The 27,336-nt window shown below is 37.4% G+C and overlaps 1 protein-coding gene across 5 annotated transcripts; it reads right to left on the reverse strand.

Annotated features, from left to right (window-relative positions):
• Positions 1-27,025, reverse strand: yrk (Yes-related kinase). Of its 5 annotated transcripts, none has more exons than XM_066675859.1 (14): positions 26,845-27,025; positions 15,631-15,667; positions 13,723-14,003; positions 13,219-13,321; positions 12,979-13,077; positions 12,285-12,388; positions 11,963-12,112; positions 10,068-10,232; positions 6,934-7,113; positions 6,759-6,835; positions 6,270-6,423; positions 5,593-5,724; positions 3,960-4,195; positions 1-1,970 (listed from the first exon to the last, which is right to left on the reverse strand). In XM_066675859.1, exons 3-13 carry the CDS (start codon positions 13,946-13,948, stop codon positions 3,987-3,989), a joined length of 1,599 nt encoding a protein of 532 aa, XP_066531956.1. In that variant the 5' UTR covers positions 13,949-14,003; positions 15,631-15,667; positions 26,845-27,025; the 3' UTR covers positions 1-1,970; positions 3,960-3,986. The 5 variants fall into 5 exon arrangements, with proteins under 5 accessions (XP_066531956.1, XP_066531960.1, XP_066531958.1 ...); XM_066675863.1 differs by adding an exon at positions 9,014-9,169 and having other exon boundaries at positions 1-4,195; XM_066675861.1 differs by having other exon boundaries at positions 2-1,970; positions 3,965-4,195.
• Positions 27,026-27,336: the final 311 nt, after the last annotated feature.

A 27,336-nucleotide genomic window follows, 5' to 3' on the forward strand; every position in this document is an offset into this window, starting at 1 on the left:
ATTATAGACTTATGTTGTGTATGTCCATGACCATGAGGATTATTTTTTTCATGTCAGTAAGTAACGGCAGACTGTTTCCTCTCTACTGACCAAACAATGACCAATTCAAAGAGGTTTTGTGAATTATATTTGTGGTTTCATAAATAAACAAACTTTCCCTCTAGGTCACTGACTGTGATTTGCTCATTTGCTTAAAAGTATATTTCACAGAGAAAACACACACACACAAATAATCCAATGTATTCACTGAACACTGAACTCGATTGTATTTTGTAAATATAAACAGATTTAAAATTTGAGGCCTAAAACACACTCTAAAAAAAGTTGGGACACGTTTACCATTGCGTTACATCACCTTTCCTTTTAATACATCAGTTAATCATTTGGTAACTGTGGAAGCTCTGTCCTTTTGCAAGTGGAATTTTTGCATTCTTGCTTGATTTCAGCTGCTAAGCAGACCATAGATGCCATCGCCAGATTCTCCTCTCTATGATGCACTGTAAGAGACAGATCTTGAGCACAATCAAACATTCAAACTCTAAAAAGCCATGTTGTTGTAGCATATAGAGAGTGAAGTCTGGAATAACCAAAGACATCTTAGGAAAAAACATCACCTTGATGGCAGCATCTCTCTAAAAATCCAATGCGCTTTTTTTATACATTTAACACTGACCTGCTTATAACGTAATGCTTTAAAAGTGTGAATTTTCTATAATTTTTTGCCCTTCTAATTTTAAAATGGAGACCCATATTTATATTATTTCTTTATCTGACAAGGTTTTGTTATTTATGCTAAGGTATTTTGTACTCTATGCTCTTACATCTGTAGTTGTGTCTGTCTATTAAAAAAAAAAAAACTTTGTGTTTTACAAGCATCACAAAAATCACAGATTCTCGTTTTAACTGTATTTTAAGATTTCGCCCAACGTTACTGGAAATGGGGTTGGTATCACTGTTCTGCCAAGGCTTGTCCAGCATCTGGACTGGTCTGTTCCTCAGTATTAGTTGCTGCATGAGGACAAAACACTGCACTGTGCAAAACTGAGGCCACTCTTCATTTATTCAGCTTCCAGTGAAAATGACCCTTAAGGACAAGTTATTCAGTTAATCTCAGATGTTTCTCAAGAGAGTGGATATAAGATAATCCAGGTATACAATCAAGGGTAATGTCAAAGAAAAATAAGTAAAACAAAGCAAAAAACAAAAAAAAAAAAAACACAAAAAAGGTAAAATATGAGTATTCAAATGTTCAATAATTTTTAGTGCAGAGACAACAGAGACGTGGGACTAAATTGCAAAGATATGAGGAAGTCAATCTCCACTGTTTGTTTAGACTGTTAGATAATCCACAGGTGTTTCTGTCCATCTTTCCCCTGAGAATCATATTTAATCTAAAAGGATTAGGTAAGTATCAGAATTTAAAAAAAGAGAGAAAAAAGAGAATAAAAATAAAAACGAGAAAAGCTCTTGGTGTTTTCTGGACATTTTACTGGTCATCGATGAGCTCAGACCTTTATATAATTGAATATATATATCTATATATAATAAACATACTAAAATGGTAGTATAAACATTGTTAGCCAGGAGGCTAATAATCCATAATAATAACTGCTAAATGCTTATTTGTGTTTGTGGGTGTAGGAGAAATGTGGACATTGGAAACTGAGATTTATAGAGGCATTTTGGGCAGACTCTTGTAAATGAAAAGCATACAAAATACACAACATACTTGAATAATCCATATCAAATTCAAGGCCCCTGTGCCTAAATAAAGGCACCACTTTGAAAGGCACTCATTAAATGATAAAAAATCATAGATATAGTTGTGTAATGAATAATACAGTGTAAAAGGTAAATATAAAAATTCCCATCTCAGGCTGATGTTAAATCGACCTGTCTTCAAAATGTGTTATTTCTGACTCATCAGGCTTTCAAATCATGCAGTTCCATGTTGTGGCTCATCGCTGAACCTACAAGGTCATAGAGATTGTGATAAAATGTTACCAATAAAACAATACAGCAAAATAACACAGTATATGGAAAATTAATACAGTGTGCTCACAGTGTACTGGTTATTTGAACTGACCTTACAGAAGCTTTGTGGACAAAGAATATACTTATATAAGTATACATAGCCCTATACAGCTTCCTCTATCAATTCTTTTGATAATATCATGCCATAATCATATTACAGTAACACTGTGCAATGTCAAGTTACACAGCATTCACAGGTTTGCAGTGCGTCAATTTCAAAAAGAGAAGAGCTACAATTTTAATTAATAAACCAAATACTAAAGGGGCAAGTGCTCCTTCATGTCCTGGTATATGACTTTACATGTGAGGCACTTCTTTTAAGTCAGTGACTATAATTTGCAGATATCATTTGCAATACAAACCCCATTTCCAGAACAGTGGGGATGCTTTCTAAATGAGCAATAAAATCTGAAATCTGAAAGATTTTCATTTTTTTCACAGATGTTTGAAATCTTTAAGTGTTTTCAATGATGAACACATTTTTTTGTTAAATTAATCAAAAGTTGATGCCTGCAACACATACAAAACAAGCTGGGACATGTGACACGAGTCATGTTTACCACAGGGTCACATCTTTCTCTCATAATTGTATTTTTTAATCATCTGGGAACTGAAGATACTAATTGTTGTAGGTTTGCAAGTGGAAATTTTGCTCATTCTTGCTGTAAACAAGAGCTGAGCTGCTCAACAGTCTGTGGTAACTGTTGTCTGATTCTCCTCTTCATGATGAGTCATACATTTTCAATAGGTGACAGATCTGGACTGTGGAGAGGCCAGTCATGCACCCGCACTCTATACCTATACTCTAAGCCATGCTGCTGTAACCCAAGCAGACAGAGGCCTGGCATTGTCCTGCTGAAATAGACAGGAGTTCCTGGGAAAAACATTGTTTTGACAGCAGCCAGTTTTCTCCAAAATAAAATATAAGCTTTCACATTAATGGTATCTTCACATGTATGCAGATCACTCATGCCGTGAGCACTGTTTCCATCACAGATGCTGGTTCTTGCACTTTACATGTGGATTTTAATTTTCATTAATGGCACCTAGAAGCCAACATCAATTTAAAAAAAAAAAGCTGAAACATGGTCTTTTCTGAGCCCATTACACATTTACACACTCATTTGGTCCTTTTCAGATGAGTTTGGGCACTGAGGACATGCTAGCGTTTCTGCCCTTAACTTCATATATGGCTTCCTCTTTGTATAATGCAGATTCAGGTTGCATTTTCTGATGCAGTGGCAGACTGCATTAAGTAACAATGATCTTCTAAATTACTCCCCAGTCCATGTGGCTAAGTCCATCACAGTACCCTGAGGGTTCCTCGAACAGTATCAGCACAGGGCTTGATGGTCAGACATATTGATCAGGAGTTTCCACCCTTGGCCTTTATGCACAAAGTTTCCCTGGAATCTTTTCATAATATTATGAACTATAGATGGTGGAAAACCTGAATTATTTTAATCTTGTACTAAGAAATGACTTGTCTTGTTCTAATGAAGTCTGGCACAAAGTGGTGAACCATGACCTGTCCTTGATTGCACAGTCTAAGCCTTTGGTAGTTGTTCCTTTTAAATTCAGTCTTGACGACATTTCCTGTTACCAGTTAAACTGTTAATTGTGGAAATTTCCAGATAAACGTTCTTCTGTATCTTTTCAGTCGTATTTCACGTGTCCCAACTTATTTTGAATTTGCTGAAATCATCATCTTGTATTACTTTTTACATTTACAAAAATATAATTTTGTCAGTGAAAACACTGTATTCATTTTTTTATGAAATGTTTATTAAACTTATATCACATTTTTAGAAAGTAACCCAAGTCCTCTGGAAGTGGGGGTTGTACATTCATTAGGAAACTTAGTTTGAAGACCTCATGCTGAAATCCCTTTGAAAACCTGTTAAACCCACTGAAGGAGCAATTACATCACTTTAAATGGCTTCAATCTTCATTCACAGGTCCTCCCCTGGTTGGTACTGCGGTTCAGTGGCAGTGAAGTAATCCTCCAGGAAACTCTGCAGATACTCAAACGTGTGCCTCTCATCTGGATCCTTCCTCCAGCACTGCAGCATCAGCTCATGCAGAGAAGCTGGACAGCCCTGTGGAGCCGGCATACGATAACCACGCTCCACCTGCTCCAACACCTCCCTGTTATTCATCCCTACACAGAGACAGGCACAAAACCTATGAGGATCCCATAATATATCCCAAGACATACATACCCTATTTACACAAGTTAACACAGATCTCTGGTGCCTCAAAGGTAATGTCCATGATTGTGGGGAATCGCTGTTTTTTCTGGTTTGTTTACGTTCAGTTCTCTGCATCTTTGAAGGTGGAACAGTATGCTTAAAAGGAAAAAGACTGTTCGTAAGTGGCTGAAGTTTAAAAGTTTGTGTCTATAAGTTTTTATTCCGTGTTTGAATTTTACTCAAGTTGTTTATTTTTGTAGCCTTTCTGTCTGTATTTACTTTCATGCAGTTCGCTCTCTCCCCAATTTAGACTCTATATTGTTATCTATCTATTGCAAAATTAGGTTGATATTACCCTGCTATGGAGCAGAAATAAGGCAATTTAAAGGTCTTCAAAAAACCTCCAGATGCTGTTTCTCTGTCATGACCAGAGAAAGAAAGCCAAGCATTTTGTTTACTTGTTTATTGACAGGTTTTAAGCATGCAAACAGACTGGAGAGCAAGCAAATTGTGAGGAAACATATTCAGAGTGTTATAAAAAGTGTTTTGTGTTTTAATTAAAATTGTGAATGTCGCCCTGTGGTCAAAATAACAGAAGAATCAAACACCACGGCACAATATTCCTCCATTCAGCCCTGTTCAGAATGACTGGTTTAAGAGGTGGGACAAATCTGAAGCCTCTGCACAACATAAACTTGACTATTTTAATCCAATTTTTTCTGACCTTAGCAAACCATAAAATATTGACAGGGTCTTATTTCACCTCTTGTTTGTTGGTAGTCACTGTAGATATCTAAATTAGTTTGCAAAAGAACTGAAGGGGACATTTTCATAATATTGCCTTTGTAAAACTAAAAATGTCTTCATGTATTTTCTGTGATATTAAAATTATAAGCTCAAAAGTTTAATAATAATAAGTGCATTTCAGTGCATTTTTTCTAACTTCTGAATTCAGTTATCATAATTTCAAACAAGTTATGCAATGTATTTCAGAGACTGCACCATAACACACTAACTGAATCTGAGCCTGAGTTTACGCTCAGTAATTTTATTTTATTCAGTTATCAAGCATTAAATATAAACTTTAATCTGTCAGTGAAAGACTTCCTGTCTTTCAATGTTCTTAGACATATAAAGGGTACGAGTGTTTTTTTCAGCAAAAATGCTGCCTGACTCCCTACCTCATACTGGTAATTCCAATGTGAATTATCTGAAAAAAACTGAGCATAATATACATTTTTTTAATTGTCTTAATTTCAGGTATGTTATGATGTTTATACACACCTATGCTTAAAGCCTACAAACTTATAAACTAGAGGCAACACCATATCAGGAAAGATACAGAAACACCAAACAGTGAATATACCTGGGTAAGGAACTCTGCCTTTTGTGATCAGTTCAGTCAACAGGATACCAAATGACCACACATCTGACTTAATGGTAAATTTGCCATAAAGAGCTGCCTCTGGAGCAGTCCACTTAATAGGAAACTTTGCACCTGTAATCCAGCACACAACATCAGTTAAACAAGTTGTACATTATGAAAATAATGATACAGTTTTGGTTTGGATAACACTGGTCAATGAATTATATTGTTTGTTGAATTACAAAATATTTATGTAATATTTATTTATTTAAATATGTTAAATTTAGCAAGCTCCCTCTAGGGTGTGTTTCTGCCTTGCGCCCAGTGATTCTGATTGGCTCTGGACTCACCACGACCCTGAATTCAATAAGCAGTTACTTATGTAATGTAAAAAATGAATGAATGAAATATAACAAATAAAGCTGTAATAGTGCAGTAAAATGTGTGTATTGTCTGTAGACTATGTGTTCCCTTTGAAAATCAGCATGTGATCTGGTTGACCAGGTGTGCTCAAACTTTAGAAATAAAACTGTTCTAACAGCAAAATAGGATCAAATTGTAATCAGAATTAGAAAATGTTGAGAGTGGAATTTGAGTGGAACCGAACAAAGGAAAAAACAGGAGAAAGAAAACAATACAGTGAAAACAGTAGAGCACTGGGTGGAGTCAGTAATGACCTTGTCTGGCAGTGTATTCATTGTCCTCAATGAGTCTGGCCAGTCCAAAGTCGGCAATCTTACAGACCAAGTTATCTCCCACCAGGATGTTGGCTGCTCTCAGGTCTCTGTGGATGTAGTTCATCCGCTCTATGTATGCCATACCAGCTGCAATCTGTCAGAAAGACAATCATCATGTCTCAACTACTACTATTAAAATTTTGTATATTATCATATTGTACATGAACTAAAAGACTCTCCATTTAACCAATGATGATTTTTCTATGGCATATATAAAAAAAATAAAAGCCTAAAATCTAAATCACTTTCAGAAATTGCTGGAGAACCAGTGTGCCCTGTAGGACAGGCAGAACAAAGTAACCCATGTACAGTAGACAACACATGACAACTGCATTTCCGTGTGTGTGTGTGTGTTGTGATTTTAATAAAATGCCTTACTGTCACAGATAAAGATAAATAATTTCAAGCAAACAACAGGCTATGTTTCACCTGAGCGGCCATGTCCACAAGCTGTGGAAGTTTCAGATTTCTGCCTTCTCCATCTTTGAGGAAGTCCAACAAACTTCCTGAAACACAAACAGTAAATATGATATTAGTCTCATTTTCACCTAATAATAACTTGCATATTAAAATAGAATTTGTGTGTGTGTGTGTGTGTGTGAACCTTGACTCATGAACTCCGTTATAATATAGATGGGTTCTTCTGAAACCACAGCGTAAAGCTGAACTAGTTTGTCATGGCGGAGTCTCTTCATGATCTGGGCTTCGTCCAGGAAAGCCTCTGGAGACATTGTGCCTGGTTTCAAGGTCTTTACTGCTACTTTAGTGGTGCCATTCCACATTCCTAGTAACAGACAGAGATACAGTGATGCAGTCTGACAAAAACAAAGGATGGATGTGAGCAAATGCAAATGCATTTTTTGAGCAAATCCAATGCTTTTCCTCAAAAACTTCTTTTCACTTAATAAATAAATAACTACATAGGCTTATATCTGGTATGGAATGAGACTCCCATGTGCTACTAATACTAGAATTCCATATCTTCAATGGTTTAGTGATTATGATAAGCCTTGATAAAGAACAGATGATACCGTCGCTGTCCAAAGAAAAACGTGTATTACTTGAAATACATGTTTACTACTTCATTTGAACACAGCAGCTGTCATCCACATTGGGTGAATATGTCACAATAAATGGACAATTTAAAAGGCTAACATTTCCAAAATAAAATCTTTTACATTGATTTCCACTGAAAGTTTTTTCCTATAAAATTATAATTGAAAAACATGTTTTACTTTCTTCAATGACGTTATGTATTTGTATAAGATAAATGGCCTGGTTTTACTCTACCACTTTCATTTTAAATATGTGGTAATGTATTTCTGTTGTTAAGTCATTATTTCCTGGATATTCACTGCATAATCACTCATAAATGACACCAAAAAAATAGCTCTCCACCTCAGGTACATAGCTAACTAAAGATAGTACACATTAAATATAAGTAAGGTTAAATAAGGTTAAAATGTAAAGAAACTAATTTCATAGAATAACGTACAGGGTTGGGAGGGTGTTGGCTAGACAAGCTTTTATACTGTGGAAGTCCATGAGAGATAATTGTTGAGTAAAGATATAGTTTTCTGAGAAAAACATTGGAATTATACTCATGAAAAAACAATGAACATGTAGTGGAAGCAGGAGATGACGTTAGAGGTTAGTTAGACATTAGTGTGTGGTAAAAAGAATGTGTGGTAGAGGCGAGAGGATGATGACAAAAACAGAATGGTCAGCCCTGAATTTGACAGGAACCTGGTCTTCTTAAGAACGTCTCATGAATTCTCAGAGCCTGAAAAATCTAAACTCCATTTTGTTGCTGTGGTGTCAATATTTATTTATCTACCTCTGGCCAGTGTTATAACTTAAACAGTAGAACAAAACACATAAGGCTCTTGACACAACAGTAATAAATTTGGACGAATCAATCACAATACTTTTTAAACACAAAAATACAAAGAAAAATATCCAATTGCTAGTTCTCTGACCTATTTAGTGACTGTAATTCATATAGCAATATTTCTCAATACATTAAGGTAACTGTCATAAGTGGCTATTGTATAGAACACATTAAGTAATTTTAAGCCTTTCATTGATACGTAGTCCATTATCTTATGTGATGTGTAAAATCCATAAATGTTGGATGATTTTAAGTTTCATCACTTACATTTTTCATGCCCATAACACTGTAGTTTAAACAGACTGTAAATTTGTCACTTAGTCATTTTGCTAAAGATCAATACTTAAGATGTGACCATAGTTACATTTTTTTCTTCCTGCTTAGAGGTTTGAACGCTGTGGCTTGTGTTATCACGTACACAGCACATTGGTGTGTGGTTGTATCTAACTCTAAAACTAATGTGTTTAATTCAGCTACAGGCAGTGAAAAAGCTTTGTGTAATTAGGTTACTCATTTGGATAACACTGGTAATAATACTTTAAACTACAGTTTTGCAATATGTATATTCTAGTCTTTCAAATTAGAGTTTCAATTTTAGAAATTATACATTTTCAACCCTAATCCGATCTTTGTTCTAGACATTTTAGAAACATAATGACAGACAATTTAAGCATACTAAGCCCAAGCAAGTTGCTCAGACAGAGCCTTCTTTACACAGAGGCATGGCGGCTGCGTGGACAGACACTGGCTCCAGACATTGAGAGTAGTTGGAAACTGAGGGTAACAGTCTCACCCATATAAACATCCCCAAAGCAACCCTGACCCAGCTTCCTCTTCAGCTGCAGTGTTTCTCGAGATATCTCCCAGGCATCTCGCCCCAAACCAAGTGTCTGAGGTGTGGAATTGGGACAGGGTTTGGTTAAGAAGTAACATAAACCATCATGAGTACCTAAGTAAGTAAAGAAAGAAAGAAAGAAAGAAAGAAAGAAAGAAAGATACAAAGAAAGAAAGAAAGAAAGAAAGAAAGAAAGAAAGAAAGAAAGAAAGAAAGGTGGGGGTGGAGATGGGAGAAAAATGAAATGGAGTGGCATGCAATGATATGGGCACTAGAGGGAAAGAGTGGCAGCTGCACAGCTTAAGCCTCTAAAACACATGTCAAACTCCAGTTCTGCTGGACACATATCTGTGTGACACCCCAGCTTTATACATATCTATTTGTCTGCACACTTAATAATATAGGTGCTAAAAATGTTTTTAAGCAATGCTATAAACCACTTTTTATTCTATTTAAGCAGTATTCTTTTGTTTACTTTCAGCAAATCTGCCCTACTTAGTGCAGTCACTGCCCAAAGACACCTGATTCGGCACACGAAGGGCCCAGTAAACAGTTGGTGAGCTGTATCAGGTAGGCTGTGTCTACATTGTATGTAGTCTGACTAAGTACAATTCACAACTTTACTACAATTCACAACTTAAAAGGAAAATACATCTAAATGACTGTGTTTACATCTTAGTAACTAAATTATGTAGAAACGTCTATGCAATTGCTTTTTAAGGAGCCCTACCCCAAAGAATGTGTCATTGAAAATTCTTCGAAATTAATATAAGGAACACTTCTAACCTCCTCGTAATACAAAGGTGCTCTAGAAACAGAATTGTGTTCCTTGAACGGCAATATTAAGCCAAGACCCATCCAGGGATCTTTATTTTGAAAAAGATATTGAGCTAAAGTAAGAGAACACAGCTCAATGTCTATTACTCTCGAAGTCTCATGTGTTTTGTTGCTAAAGCTGTGCATTGGCCAGTCTAATCCTCTGTAGCATGCCCCAGTTTAGTGTGGTTCCTACCCATCCACACTTCACCAAACTGCCCATTGCCCAATTTCTTAATGAGCTGCAGTGATTCTCTCGGTATCTCCCAAACATCCTTAGTCTTCACCGATAGGTCAGCTAACTTAGGCATACCCCGCCTGCAGCTGCCAATCAAACGGCAGCATAGCCCTGCTGCACGATCTGAGTCAAATAAAGAGAACTGAGATGAACAAAACACACAGAAATTAAAGCGAGGGGGGGCAAGGGACTTGCTGGAACTGCAGCTTCACACCTGTGTTGACATGGTTGTCTCACATAGTCCCACGGGTGTGGGTGGTGTGAATATCAGTGTAGATTAAACTGAGCATGAAAATCATGAGGTACAATGGTAAACACTTGATTCCGTATAAATAAATAAAAATAAATAATCAAATGAAATACAACAAAAGAGCACTCAGACGTACAGCTCAGTACAGTAATTTAATAGAGAACAAAAAAGAACATAACTAATGAAGAACAATAAAGAGGAAGGAATAAAAACTATTGAAAAAAGGAAAACTGAACTAAATGAATCAGGGTTATTACTTCAACCAAAGAGGCACTTTGGGCCAGTCAGTGATCTTCTATTGTAAAGGAGAAAGGAATTCACAAACACATTTTAATAAACCCATGTAAACTCACATAACTAAGATATATTAATCTTAAAGTGTCCACATCATGGAAAAGTAAAAAAAAACATTTAAATTTTAAGTTAGAGATCCCTGTAGTTTGTAATCGTTGTTTGAAATGTTTTATTTTCCAGTCCAGATAACAAAATTCAGCTACGAATCCTGAAAAGAACTTTCTTATATTAACTGTTACTGTAATGTAATAAGAACCAACTGACTTACATATATTCACCTATTCAACAGAGTTGTTTAGTCCTCAATTTATAAGGGGTGGCATGGTGTCGCAGCCAGGAGTGTCGCAGTCACACAGCTCCAGAGGCATGGGCTTGTGGGTTCGAGCCATGCTCTGGGTGACTGTCTGTGAGGAGTGTGTGTGTTGGCTACTTAAAAGTGTCCATTGGTGTGAGTGAATGTGTGAGAGTGTGTCCACTAATGAAGGACTAGAGGACGACCAATACAAACCGTGTAGCAACAGATGAGCTTCTATCTCTGACTTTATATCTACAAAGTGGACCAGCAATGCAGGTATATCAAACAGAGTGGACACAGTGTTTAAAAACTCCTGAGCACTGCTGTGTCTGATCCACCCGTATCAACACAGCACACATTAACACGCCACCACAATGGGGGCCCTGAAGAATAGGGTGAAACAGGGCAAAGAATGCAGAACAATAGAAACTACGGTCTTTAATTGGAGAACTACAAAATATTCCTGTATATACAGTGGAGCTGAGATAACACACACAGAGTTGATACTATGAAGAGTTTATAAAGTTGTTGCTGATCTGTGTATATCACAGCAATCACAACAAATGTAATTAAAATTTAAGAATATGATACGTGCCCTTGAATATTTAGTATCCATTAACAACTGTGAATTGCTCAACGATTAATATGTGACTATAATGTATACTATGAAATACGAAACTGATTCATTTAAATTGAGCATATGAGTAAGTATCTGTCAATATGTGCTTTGGATGTAGTAAGTCGAGAGGATCAAACCAGATACCTTCTAGTCGCAAGTCCACTTCACTAATATTTAGGCCGATGTGGTAGTGCCCATGAATAATTATGAACTCATGCTTCTTTGATGGCATTTGAAATACACAGTGACACTAGGCACCACTGAGTCTGGCTTTTCTTTAGTTTCCTTAAGGATGTGTAAAGTGGTATGTTTACATGGTTGTGCAAACATTATTTTGAATAACAGTACAATATCTGTTTTACTATTTGCTTGTAGAGAGACATTTGGTGACTGACCTGAGTAATGCTCCACCAGTTGCTGAACGGTTTCAAACTGACTTCGTGTGGTGATATAATATCCACCATTATCCAACTTCCTGATCTTATAATGCTTGACATGGTCACCTTTTGTATCATCACAGTCTCTGATAGATAGAGAATATGCTCCTGAGAGAGCGAGAGAGAGAAAGAGGGGGATACAGAGAGGGGGATACAGAAAATGATGGTGGGAGGAAAAGAGGGAGGAAGAGGTAATGTAAAGATATGCTTTAGCAATCATTATCAGTTTGTCATAACACTTCTCCTGATCCTGATGATGGAAGAGAAAGATTTACTCTACCTTTAGTAGTCTCACTCTCTCTTATTAAAAAGGTCCCTCGGGGATTGCTCTGGCCCAGGAGTTGCCTCTCTGCATCCTTACGACCCATCTTACCAAAATACCACCTTAAGGAAAATGCACACATAATTATCTACTAATAGTATAAATGGCCTACAAGCAAAGGGTGGGTAATATGAGATTTTTTATTGTTTTCATGGTAATTATTGTATGGGCATCACAACACTGCATACATGTTAAAGACAGATGAGCAGTGAACACACACAGAGCACCAGATAGCCACCTCAGTGCCTTGAGAGCATTTGAGGGAGTTGTGGACGTTGAGGGAGGAGAATGCACTATTCCTTCACTGCAGCACTGTTGGTCTAGGGCACTGAACCAGTTAAATTTTGGTCCAAAGCCCACTTCGCTACCCTTTATGCCACAGCTGCCCCACAGATATAAACATTCTTGTTTGCGCCTAACATGCATTGTTATAATTCTTTGCAAAGAACACATATGAATTGGTAAAGCACAGTTGCACAATATCAGTAATCAGGCAAACCGAAATCTGAATGGAATGGAAGAGAGGAAAATAAAAGTTGGGCTGCTGTCCCATGTAGTTTCTATGAAATTCTAATCAACGGTCTCAAGGCTGCATGTTTCTTTCCAAAAACAAAAGAGAGAGAGGGACAGACAGACAGAGAGATGGACTCACTCCTCAGCTTGTATGGAATCCACAGGGGCCACGTAGTTGCTTGGAATGTACCCAGACTTTCCTGTGTCAAGAGAGCGTGCCTCCCACCAGTCACCCTCACTATAAAAACAGGAGAGCAGTACCATATCAGAGACCTACACTGTGTTGATATTTACACTCGGCTGATTATTATCATATTCATAACTCTGAATGCTTAGTCCTGATCATCATGAGAATCAACATTTTCTACAGTTAACTCACGTGTTATTGATAATGTGGAATTTTTCTCCCTTCTGAAAGCTCAGATCATCCTCAGTTCGGGCGTCATAATCATACAGTGCTATAAAGAGTGTTACACCTCCTCCTGTGGTCGTACACACACAAACACAGACATACATGTAGGTCTATGTATTGGATTACCTGCAGCAGCACAGGAAGTTACAGTTCAGCAGTGTGTTGTATTTTACACTGACCGCTACAAAACGGATGCTAAACTCACTTGCTGGAGTACATTTACCCAGCAATCCTAACCTTAAGAATTAAGCCTAACACTTATATTTTTGTATTTGGACACATTTAAAAAAAATGCTGTACAAATAATACATACTTAATTATTATATAGACCGATTTATTGAAGCCTTCTTTGTATCTGAGTGTTATAGATGTGTATGTAGAGTCAGATAGAGTCACTAAACTCCTCAGGGCAGCAGATTTACAAGACCAGATGTTTTCATACCCGTGATACAGCAACACACACATACACACCTGTGATAGCTGTAGGTCGAGGCTGACTGGTGTTGGAGGGGAAGCTGGAGGAAGAAAAATCACTGGGGCCAGGCATTATGTTAGGGAAATCATTATAATTGGGGATAAGCCCCACCACTGAGTTGGGTGTGGGGTCTGGAGGTCCGCCCCCTGTGCCACCTGCGTCAGCATTTGGCACTGAAAAAGCTTTGGAGGACTTCTTCAGCTTACAACAAGCACAGCCCATAATAACGTTGTTTCTCACAGAGCAGAACTCATCACCCTGGAAACAGAGCTTCAGCCTATGGTGAGGAGACAGAAGTGTGTTAGAAATTAACATGACATGCAACACATATCCAGACTTCCATCTAGAAGTTTTTTTAGCACAGTGGAGCATATGTTGGCTTGTGTACTTTCCTGTGTTAAAGCTGTTGATGGTGTTGCAATATATAAGTGAAGAGAGAACTGTTAAAGTGACAGTGAAATACAACTCAGGGAAAAATTGAATTGCTCAGTGTTGACTGGGATATTATCAACACACTTGTTGATTCTAAATGGTAAAATTAGTTGCGAGTGACTAACTTAATTATTTTAATATATAGTCATAAATCTTAAAACTTATTATCAGATACTACTATTCAGTCATTCATTCCTTGTCTGAAACTGCTTATCCAATTCAGGGTCACGGTGGGTCTGGAGTCTACCTGGAATCACTGGGTGCAAGGCAGAAACACACCCTGGAGGGGGCACCAGTCCTTCACAGGGCAACACATGCTCACACATTGACACCTACGGACACATTCGAATCGCCAATCCACCTACCAATGTGTGTTTTTGGACCATGGGGGAAACCAGAGCATCCAGAGGAAACCCACGTGGACACAGGAGGAACACACTAAACTCCCTGGAACTGTGTGACTATGACACTACCTGCTGCGCCACCATGCCACCAGCAGATACTATTAATTATCTATTAATTAATTAATATGAAACTAATTAATTAAGATATTTTGAATGAGGAACTAAAGTGTGGACCTACAGATAAATCCTATTTCACTGTCCATATTTTATATTTTACATAAATAAAAAACAAATGCAAAATTCCAATTTTATTTAATTTTCCAGTTGTTTGAGAGCAAAACAAGCAAACCATCTAACGAAACATGTAATCATAAAAGTTTAAAGAATCTAATTTGACTATTTAATTACAGTGATTTTTTTACTTAGCTTAATCATTTGCCACAATATCTTGAAATATTCTGCGTTTAGACAACTTCTGTTTTTCTTCTGAGAGCTTGAATTGACACATTACATCATTTTGACACTAGCTATACAGATATATTTGTGAGGGTTTTTCTTTTTTGAGTGTGCAAATGGGAGAAAACATTGCTATTAACATTAGTGTTATTTTCCTAATTGATCCATAAAAACTAAAGGTTCCTTGAATCCACTCTAGATTTCCTTCATGTATCAAATTAGTTCTTTCCCTTGCCACTACTATTTGCAACTCAGCTTGATCAATTAGGGCAAGGGTTGATATTTCTGTAAAAGTAAATTAATACAATTTAATAGAAATAAAATTTGGAAAAATAGCAATCATCAAAACAACATATTGTATGATTGATGATCTGGTAAAAAATTGGCTAAAATGTTATTGGCTTCCACTGAGGGTTTAATCCGACAGTGGAGATCCCCTTGCAATGGTCTACAGTAAAAGCACACTTACAGTTTTCTGATGCCAAATGTCCCTTTCTGTATTTTGTAGAGGAATAATGGTAATGGAAAAAAACTTTCACAATTCAAAAATACATTAAAAACACAGCAGCATAAGAACCTTAATTTCTGTGTTTTGTAGGGTGGTTAGTTCAAGGGTTACTTATTGGTCATCATTAACATTTATCAATTATATGATGATAATGAGTAGCTTACCAAATGCTCAAATCATCTGTTCATCCACACCATCTCCCTGGAGATAGAGAAAGAGAGAGAGGGGGGGGGGGGGGGAGAGAGAGAGCGAGAGAGAGAGAGAAAGTGAAAGAGATGTATAGAGTTAGTGACTTTACACCTTGTGCCTTTGTGACTTCCTCTTTTTCTCCCCCTCAGAGAAAAGAGAAGTTCTTTCTGTCAAGCATGACATTCCCTTTTTGCATGTACAGACCTTTCCCTCTCTCTCTCTCTCTCTCTCACACACACACACACACTGTCTACCACTCTCTCCCTTTTTCTCTCTAGCCTCTCTATCTGACTGACCATCAGTAGAGCAACAGGATGTCAGTGCTGCCCATGTTTCCTGTCCGACCTTCTAAAACCGCCCCCATTTCCTGCAGAGAGAGGACACAGTTCAGCTGTGAAAAGAGCTCATACCTCCTATACTGTACAACCATACATGCACACATACACACACACACACACACACACACACACACAAACACACAGAGGTCTGGATATTTTAGAAAACTCAGACAACTAATGAAAGAGAAGTAGCTGCTTCGGATGTTTAAATTTAACAACCCAAGACAAGATGCACCATCACCACACTGCCTGACCACAGAGTGTGAGAAGCACATTTAACAAATGAACAGCATCTCAAGACCTTCTAAATGTGCTTAAAGTATAACATATTTACTCCAATGTTCTTTGTGCCATTCTACATTTTTTACCTTAGCAGATTTTTTGTCATGAATAAAAATTTGACATTTACATTTAGAAATAGTTTTTAAAACACCAGTGTAAATATTCAAATATGAATAAGAAAATTGTAATTAATAACTGCTCACACTGCAGAATTTATGCCTATTAAATTAATTACATTCACTTATCATACAATATACAGACATTTCTTCAATACATTTTCAATATTGCCATAAGTGTGTTTTCTTGTGTTTGTCTTTACATAAGAACATCACCAGTATTTTAGCCAGTGGTGCAGTTCTGTTCTCTGGTTTGATCTGGTCACGATTTGTTTGAAAACAGTGTTTTTATTTTATGTATGATTTATTTATTTAGGACAGTGCTTCCCAAACTTTTTATACCAAGCACCACCCATTATGCAACCAAAACCTCCAATTACCACTTTTGAGTCTTATCACACAAACATGCATTCCTCTGGTTCTTCATCTGTTCTGGGGGCAGGTGGGGGGCATAATGCAAGGTCTTGGTTTCATTTTTGCATGTTTGTGTTGTCTTTTACTTTTTTACTTTACACAGATTAGTCTAAAATAAAAATATAGAGAAAATACATTCATGAAAACATATTTTTTGGTAAATCGTATAAAGCGTTTTGAAAGAAATAAAAGCAAGAAGAGAGAAGAGAGTTCAATTCAATATCAGTTATGTGCTTTAACAGGCTTTAGGTCAAAAATGTGCAGCGCTCAGAGCAGGTGCTTACACCAGCTCTCTGCACTCTCTGTATCAAATGTCAAGGAAACACAGTGTTAAACAGTGTTTTAGGACTCTAATGATGTGAGGAACGGCCATGTTGTTTTCCTTCAGCTGAGTGTTTTCTTCTATTTTGTCTTCACACGTACAGAATTCTCACACTGTTTCTCTCTTTTTACCTCTCGATTTTATCTGTCTGGGTGCAAGGGTATTTCTTGGGATTGGTCTTGGCTTGCTTACATCCAGTAAGGAGCTGAAACTGGGCTTTCTTTACATGGATTTCACAAAATACTGGGGGATCACGTTTCTTTCCTCGATGGAAAACCATGGGGGAACACTTGTCCTACCTCCCCCACCCCACCACCTTCACTTACAAACATTACAGAACTACAGTGTACGTGCAGCCTGTGTTGTATTTTTTAACACAAACGAATTTTGATAAAACCCCAAGAAACATTGTGTAATTAACTCATAAAATGTTTAGATTTTCAGTTATTAATTTATTCCTTGATTATAGTACATTTTTCAGGTCATCTGGTGTTCCACCTCTTGCTGATTCACATACCACCAGTCGTATGTGTATCACAGTTTGAGAACCTCGGATTTAGGATATTAAACATCTTTTACATTACAATTTCAGTGTCTGAATATTCTTAATAACTATGTTTTTGCTAAAGGTCAATTGCTCTTTAAAATGGTGTAATTATTTGTCAGTATATCAGTGGCATAAAATGGTCTTAAAATTACAATAATATTGTTCCTCACAATCATCAACAACACACAGACAACTAGGGATGTGCCATATCGCAATAATTTCCTCGTCATTTTTACAATGATTTTAAAAAGTGAATATCATGATTGTAACATTTCACTTGTTTACGCAATGACAACATTCAGTGACGCATACTATGGCATAAGGTCTTTACATGAGTCATTTAGGCACAGTGAAGTACAATGTAAAGTGGTTCTGAGGTGGAGGAATTTGCTCCAAAAAAAATGGAGTGACTTCAGTAATGTGGTTACAAAATATCAGATGTAGCCTAGAATAAACCATGGTATTATGTAAGAAATTAAAGAACAGGGGGAAACACAGCTAATCTGTTTCAACTCCTTGAGCAGAAGCACCCAGATGAGCACGAGGAAATTCACAAATGCTGTTAGAAGAGGTCAACAGCCAATGGGCCCTAACCACAGCAGATAAACTACAGTGATTCAGCACAGAAATTATTCTGTATTTGTATTGTCATTTAATGTGAATCTTTAAGGTTACATTTTATATCTATATTTTATCTAAATTTTTACAATATGCACACACTAAATTGTCTATATGTTGGTTTTGTGATAGATTTATATGCTAAATAATTGTTTTATACAAAATCAGAATCATGGTAAGCTACTGTTGTTGTTTTTTTGTTTGTTTGTTTACAAATTCTTTTGTCACTTCTGAATGTTTGAAACTGTTAAATAAAAATAAAACTTTTAATAAAATAAACCACCCACGCCATTACCAAATGGACTGCACAAGGCCCTTAAGGGGGGTGGGGGGGCTTTAGGCTTTAGGGCCTTGTACCATCCATTTCTAAAAGGCAATAATCCCATTATTTCCAATATTGCAGTTGTAAACATGGTACATGGTATGTCTTGTGATTTGTTTATGATTTTGTGGCCCTGTGATTTTTTATGTAAATAGTAGTTCCAGTTTGAATGCTTCCTCTGCATTGTACTACTTATCTACATCCCCACTACAGTTATTTAAACATGGAGAAGTCTGCCTCTGTCATTGTTCCAGCCATTCAGTGAGAAATAACAAAAGAAGTCATTATATGTTCAATATGCTGGACAACAATATATTGTATGGCTATTTTATGAATATTCTGTACATTTTTTGTACATTCCAACATTTTCATCAAAAGTAAAAAGGATCTTTTCAAAAATGGTTTGTGTGAAAGTTGTTTTTGATCATTTTGACATGACTTTGCCTATAGTTCTAAAGCAGACATGAATTGTAAGTATTCATGTAAAATGCAAATAATGCAATATCTGTATAGTACCACTGTATTTTACTGAGCATGGCTGAATACCCACTCAACATTAGTGCAGAATTGGAGCACATCATTTTAAAAATCCTCACAAAAACCTACATAGTCATTTTTTAACATTTGTAATGTACCTGCCACTAAGAGGTTGTTGAGAATCTGACTTCACAGTAACTTTTGCAATCAGCAACACTTGCAACACATTCAGTCGGATATCAAAAAATAGAAGCACAAAATATGCCCTGAATTTTCCAGTAATTGTTCATTAAGAATCTTGAAAACGGATACATTTTTGTTATATGTAAAATTGTACCCAAAGGTGAACTCAAAATATATCATTTTTTTGACATAAAAAACATAATTTGAAAACAAATGAATTCCAGTGAGGATCAAACTGTATGATCTCATTTGCATAATAGCAACAGACCTCTTTAAAAACTTTTAAAAGTTTTTTTTTATATAGTATTCTATTCAGCTGAAGTGATGAGTAAGCTTTGTGAACATAACAGATTCAAATGTACTGTAGGAACTGACTTTTATAATTAATAAATGAAATAATGTATGTTGAGCATTACTGCATACAGTGTTCAAGCTTCCGTTCTCATCTTCATAGCCACAGCCCTTCAGTGGGTCTCTAGGAGGAAATAACATTTGCGGGTAAACCACCAATATCTTGACTATTGAAAATAGGACGATTATGCTCAAATTAACAGGACCCTATCAGCATTCTGTTTTGCAGCATGTGGGCTGGCAACATGAAGTTTTGATTCAAATTTTACTTGTATACTTGGGTTTCACATCATTGTATATAATAGCCTCCGTTTTGAGAACATACACATTACACACAAACACACAAATCAAACAAAGGTTTCTTTCAAAACATTTAGTCCTCATTTAGAAGTTGAAATTAAAAAAATATAAGGATCACGTTTGTAAACAGAGGCCTGTTCTGTCTGTATCAGTCAGTACAGATAGGCTCTAGCACCATACAATATAGTGCAATTTACAGATAATAAAACTAGTAATAGTACATCCAGATAGCACACTTCGATAATGAGACAGGAAGCTCATAGCCATATATAAATGATATATATGATCTATATAGATAACTCATACATATTCATTCATGAGCACAAAAATTCATCATAGGCAAAAGTGCTAACGGTTTTACATTAGATTCTATGATGAAAATGCTAATATGGGAAACAGGAAAACTGCCATTTTCTCCTCATTAAGAACAACAAGGGGTTCCCATTAATCTCAGATAAACAGACAGCAGGCTTCAGTTTTTAAATGCTGTGAGACCCTCTCCAGCTCAGATAAACATATTCATCTTTCACATTTGTTTACATGTGTACCACACTACAAAGCTAGAAACTAGATCCCCAAAATGGCAGCCACAGCAAAACAAATCAGATGACTGAAACCCTAGAATAGATCACTGACAAGGGAAACAGGTCGCCCACTGTTGAATGCCAACACGGAAATTGGGCTTTAACATGAAAATGTACTATTGTATAAAACACCCTAATTTTCATAAACAAGAAATCTCCAAAACTCATTACCACAAGCTTCATTATAAAAGCAATGTAAGTTTTAGCTGTCATGTAAATAGCGCTATCATTTAATACAAAAAAATTTAAATTCTATTACCAACATGAAAATTTACTTATAGTTGGTATCATAGAAACTAACAGTCAAGTGAAAGACAGAGATTATGGAAGAATAAGGAAAAAAGAAAGAAAAAGAGAACAAGAAAAAGAAGAAGAGCAACTTAATACATTATAATAAAGGAATATATTTATCAGCAAAATGTATTAAAACAACTTCCTTGTTTCTACACTCACTGCCCACAGCGCCACATTCCATATATATTTGCACTTTGCTGTTTTACAATTACAGACATTGGTGCACCTCTGCATACTTTGTTAGTTCCATTTCCGATTGTTCTTTAATGGTCAGGACCCACACAGGGCAGGTATTCTTTGTAATGCAGCAACACTGATGTGGTGGTAACATGTTAGTGTGTGTGGTTCTGGTATAACCATTGAAGAACAGGGCCAAAGGGAAATTAATGGACAATGTAGCAACAGATGGACTACAGTGTGTATTTGTAGAACTACTATGTAAACTTATATGGTAACGAGTGAATAAACAAGAAACCATTTATTAAGTTATAAATGTGTTTAAAAATTTTTTTTACTTTCAATGGCGGTCAATGTAAAAAAAATATTCCATTCATCAATCTGAACTCTCCTGATCTAAATCACCTTAGAGACCTGACAATTTACACTGTCAGAGCAGGGAAATCACCAAACTATAAATTAATTCAGGCCTTCAAGCATGAAAATGGGTTAAACAGTTTAAAGTCAAGTTTGGCTTGAAGCAACAACCTGAATAAATCACTGTGACATACAAATGAAGTCACGGTAGAAGTACATCATCGGTCATTAAAATACACACAGTGTGAAATGTAGCTGAATATTTGTAAATTTTAATTATAGAACTGTGTAAAATAAAATACCATAAATCATGGAGCTGAAACAGGGCACATGAAATCAACACAACAAAGTCTACAATTATAATAGAATATGGTACTATTAGGCTCCCTAAGTAAAGATACTGAATAATGTACCCTTGAGGGTGCCACCACAGTAAAAGCAAAAGGTACAACTACAGTGACAGTTTTTTTTCTGACAGTGTTCTAGAAACAAAAAGAAACATGGCGTGAAAATATATTTGACACAGACTGGCCAAGTCAAACATTATAGTCTGTGCTCAGAAAAGTTTGTTGGCATTTTTGTGCTGCAGATCTCATCTACCATGCATGGGTAGAATTTCTGAAGCCAAGCTTGACCATCTTTTTTTTTACAGTGATTGAGTACAACTGAGTATCTCATTGGTTATTAGGGAGAATTGTAGGGCATTACATGACTTATAATGAACACTTCAATATATGTCTTTGGTTTTATCTCTCTTTTAAACACATCTTCTCACACCTTTTGCCCTGCAACACTTAAGAAGATAAATCTTCCATGTGGATTACACACACATACACACACACACTGAGCAGGTGTATCATTAATGTTTATAAATTCACTATTTATTTAGCTCTACTTACCATAAACGTGCACATTATACTTCTGCAATTACAGACTGTAGTTCATTTGCTGATCTGCATATTTAATCAGCCCTTTTTTCATGGTCAGGACACACACACAGGACCACCACAGAGCTGATATAATTTGCCCTTTAGTGACAATAGCTTGGTCAGATTTTAGCGGGTTTGGGTGCTGGTACGAGTGGAGCAGATACCGCTGTGCTATTTTAAAACACTGCCCACTCACTGACCACCCTAGGAGACACACCTACATTTTTGGTCTAACTTGTAATAGTCAAAGTTACTAGAACATCTTGTGCACAATTTGTATGAACCATACTTAAGTCCCACTTTAGTGGACACAGGATGCTGCTCACAGAACGCTGTAGGCTGCATATTTTGTTGTGGGCTATTCTTAGTCCAACAGTGACCCTTTCCAGTAAAAAACAACTATTTTGTTTAACCTTGTTAGTAATTCAGTGTGATGTTTCTTACATTACTTCCAGTAGCCCTGCTGCTTTGGCTGGAGTGACCTGAAGGGGCAGAGATTGGTACAGCACTACTCTAGATCTGAAATGGAGGAAATGCTAATTGATATAAGTAAATACAATCTTACCTTTAACACAATCTGATTTAATTATATGATGGTAAGAACAAGGCCACTTGGTAAGCAATGAGTAGCGAGACTGGATTAAATGATATAAATTATATGTGTGGGATGTTTTTACTGATTAGTTTGGTGAGTTAGCCAGTTTGTTATCAATTCTGAGCTCCAAGAGGTGGCGGTGGAAGCCCCTGAGTTCCTCTCTAGGTGTGAATACGGTATTTGTAATTATAGAACTACAAAGTGCATCTATATGGTAAGTGAAGACGTGGAGCTGATAAAAATGGACAATGAGTGTAGAAACAAAGTCGTCTTTTTATAATTACACTGATCTGTGCAATGTACACATCGGTGCAATGTGTGAGCTGTTATAAGAATAAATATTTACATCTTATTCTACATTCTTGCATTTTTGGCACAAAGTTAAGCCTCTTCAGTGACCAACGTCCTAACACCACTCCTCGCTCTCTTGCTATTTTCTTCCTCTTGTCCCTTCCTGTGACAAAATACCGGACATGCATATGCACAAACACTGCAACAATACCACAGCCTGTCAGCCATGGTTAATTATGTCTTTTTTACTAAAATATTTACTAAAGAGCAAAGTAACAATGAAAACTTGCTCTTCTTTACATGCTTCTCTACACACTATGATATTTCTGTTCTTTTGTTCACACTTTTTCTGCCTGTTCTAAGCCCCTCATCTCTCCCCTTCATTCTTTCTTTGCCTCTGGGACAGGAAGTTCCCTCCTCCTAACAGGAAGTCTTGTGTGAGTGGAGCTGGAATGATAGGATACTGGGAAGTGAGCAGTCATTCTGTAAGGCTCACACATAAACATACGCCACACGCACGCATACTAGGGCAGCACAGTCCATTGTGTGTTAATCAGTATTGCGATTTCGGTGTATGTCCGTGTAAAAACCTGTATACTCTATGTCTTTATAAAAGAAAAATATAACATGACACAAGTGACAGAGAAAAAAGGAAATGTAGAGAGAGCGATAGATGGAGATAGTAAAAGTAAGAGAGATATAGAGGAAGAAAGAGCAATAGACAAATGCCAAAACACACACACACACACACATACATTCCACACAAACCCAGAAAAAAGAGAGAGTGAGGAAAGAGAAAAAGCAATAGATGTCAGGAAAGACAGAAAGAAAAGAAAGGAAGAAAGAAACCTGGACAGAGAAATACAGCAATTGAAATCTACAAACTGAAACAGAGCGAGAGAGAAACCAGAGGTACCTCAGGTAGCGAAAGAGTGAGAGACAGGGTGAATCACTGACAGAGAGTGTCAAAGACATATAGAAAGGGGGAGAGAGAGAGAGAAAGAGAGAGAGACAGAGAGAGACACACACACACACACACACACACACACACACACAGAGAGAGAGAGAGAGAGAGAGAGAGAGAGAGAGAGAGAAGACAATGGAAAAGTCTGTCTTAGGAATAGGAAGTCAGGTGTCACAAACACAGCCACTTCCTTTTTCCACATGATGTCAATTTCCTCCAGAGCGAGATTTCACATTTACAGACTGAGATTTCATTAGCAGACCTGTATCCCTGAATACAACAGCATCTTTATAATTACTGCTCAATTTATAAAACAGCAACAGGTCTTTTCTCTTTCTACTGTTAGCATGGTCAAATACCAACACTCCTTTTAGAACCTGGCAGCTTTATTTTAGCTTCTGGTCCCAGGGCATGTTGCCTACCCTGCAGCAGCGTGACACAGGCTTAAATGTAAAAGTAAGGCTTAAATGTCAAACATTTGGAGAAAAAACAATCCTGGAATTCTTTTCCAAGCTGTCTGTTAATTATGTCCAATTAAGAGTAGTCCTTTCCACTTTGCACTTAAATACATTTCCACCAGCACAATCAGATCTTGTTCACTTGGGGTTTGTGCTGTTAGTCAACAAGAGGCTACTTTGACCATGTTTAGTTTCTGACAATTTACTAACAGGGAATAGACACAGAGCCGCGCCCACTTCCTCCCAAGCGCCATGGGGCCTTTAGGCAGGAAGTGACCTCGTAAAGAACAGGAAGTGATGAACCCTGTAGCCTAATCAGGTCCCGGTGACATTCCATTCTGTTTTTCACCAAAGACGCATTTAAAAGTTCTCCATCGCTTCACTGTTATTACACTACCTAGATTCTAGATGTTAGTTTCCCAAGCGGCTGTGGTGCAAGTGTCACTCTATGTAGCAAGTGTGTGTCAATTTAACAGCCGTGTGGGGAAACCTCTCATGGTTAAGTGTGTTTGAAAGATTATAGTCCTGGCAGTAAAGCACTACAGAACTAAAACACTACAGAACTATTTATGGCCAAATTGTATTATTTCAATTTAATAATGATTCTAACATGTAAAATAGTCACAAACAAAAACACCTCTGAAGAAAAACACTCCCTTCACCCTCAAAAAATAACTGCCTATCAGGATACAAACACTTTCCCTAGGGTGGGGCACTCAATGGTCGCTTTAGCCAGGAAAAATTATTCCTTAGCAGTTATATTTTTGAGGCTGCACTGAGTAAATGGTTTTATTTTATTTCTATTCTACTTTAGCTGTGAAATGCGCATATTTTCTCTGAGAAGGTTAACGCAGTGTAATTTACACATCATTTAAAGGCACACAGTTGGAAATTAAATACCTAAAAGATATTTCTTTTTTTAGAGGATGTACCGAAATGCAGAAGAACTAAGTTCATACAAGTTCTGCTAACAGAGACACTAAAGTTTGTTAGGCCCTATACTTGCCTTGATCTGAAATAAATTTGGAGGAATAAGCAGCCCAAGTCCTGAATTCCTCCCAAATGAGAATTATTCCGAACAAACTCAGGAAAAGGACTCATTTCCTCACAATCTCATCCATTCATTCATTTGTTTGTTCATTCACTCATTCATTTTCTGTAACCTCTACATCCTGATCACTGTTACTGTGGGCCCGGAGCCTATTTGGAGTCATGGGGCACAAGGCAAGAACACACCCAGGACAGGGCACTAGCTTGTCTCAGGGCATCACACACTCATCTAGTCACTCACACACTCACACATTCAAACACACACACATATCAACGCGTACTTTTGTGAAAACATTGAGATGATCGCAAATCTAATTCAATGGTACTTGAGCAAATGGACCTGAGGAAATGTAACATGTTCCTGTCAAGCACACTGTGTAAATAATGCTACTCCAAGTGATAAGGAGCACAATGGATTCAGTTCAGCTGGTTCAAACAAGTGCAGACAAGATATATAAATATATATGGGCACCAAACCAGTTTTGGTTTTCATAAATGCAACCTTTTCTGCAGGGGTCATCCACAGTCTGCCCACACAGATCTTCAAAAGTCCCCTTCACGCGCGCACACACACACACACACACACACATACAGACACCTACACACTCCAAATGCCAAACGTCAGGCTCGCAGCTGCAAAATAGCTAATACATTACATCATTTAGTTTAAAGTATAAAAACCTGACTGAAGCAGTGGTTCATCCAGTGCTATGAGTTTATTAAAACCTGTTCAACTGCCTGTCACCACTTGACGTCATTTTCTGAGGTTACTACAGTGTCGTTTCAGTGAAATGAGGCAGTTCCTGCCAGCGGTGAAACAGTGCATCCATCCACAGGCCAAGCCGTCTAATACTTTCACATGCCTTTAACTCTGCCAAGCTGAACTAAGCTTCTTATTATCGTTTCCCCATACGAGCAAGAAATTCGGAGAAAAGGCTAATAAATAGGAAACAAACGTCAACATCGCTTTTTCTCGCATCTAAAACCAGATTAAAGCCAGACTATAAGGAAGTTACACAATGAATACAACAAAAACGCACTACAGACACAGAGTTACAGTAAACAAGGTCTTCGTGAAGGGCTGAATGGTGAGCAGGGAGGGGGTAAGAAGGCAGTAGGTCTCCGGCAGGGCAGCAGCATTAGTTTTACCTCCGTGTTTGTGTGTGTGGGTGTGTGTATTGGTATAGCGCGCACACACGAACACTGACATTTCCACTCACCTGAATTAATCCTCGCGAGCCTCGGTGTGTGGGTAGTGTACGAGCAGGCGTCACGTCTCTGTGTTGAGCGCGGAAAGTGCACGGCGGCGGAGGCTCGAGCGGTGCAGCTGTCCGCGGATGCGCTCGCGCCCTGTCAGGAAAGTGTCGAAGTGTGCGCGCGCTCTAGTCAATTGCGCGCATGTGTGTGTGTGTGTGTGTGTGTGTATATGAGTGTGTGTGAGAGAGAGAGAGAGAGAGAGAGAGAGAGAGAAAGAGAGAGAGAGAGAGAGAGACTGTGAGGGCGGACTCAGCTTCCCTCGTCTCACCAACAGCGCCAACATTAACACACCAACCCCCGTCCAAACTGAACTGATTGTGTTAAATTCTTCTGTAGTCACTAAACACAACTTCTCCGACATCTTAGTGACATATAAACAAAGAATAAAGCCTCGAAATTATGTTGTGGCTCACCGTGAAACAGAAAATATTTTGTAGCAGGTAGCTGCAGGCTAT

This window comes from Hoplias malabaricus, chromosome 6, assembly GCF_029633855.1.
Source record: "Hoplias malabaricus isolate fHopMal1 chromosome 6, fHopMal1.hap1, whole genome shotgun sequence".
NCBI lineage: Eukaryota > Metazoa > Chordata > Actinopteri > Characiformes > Erythrinidae > Hoplias > Hoplias malabaricus.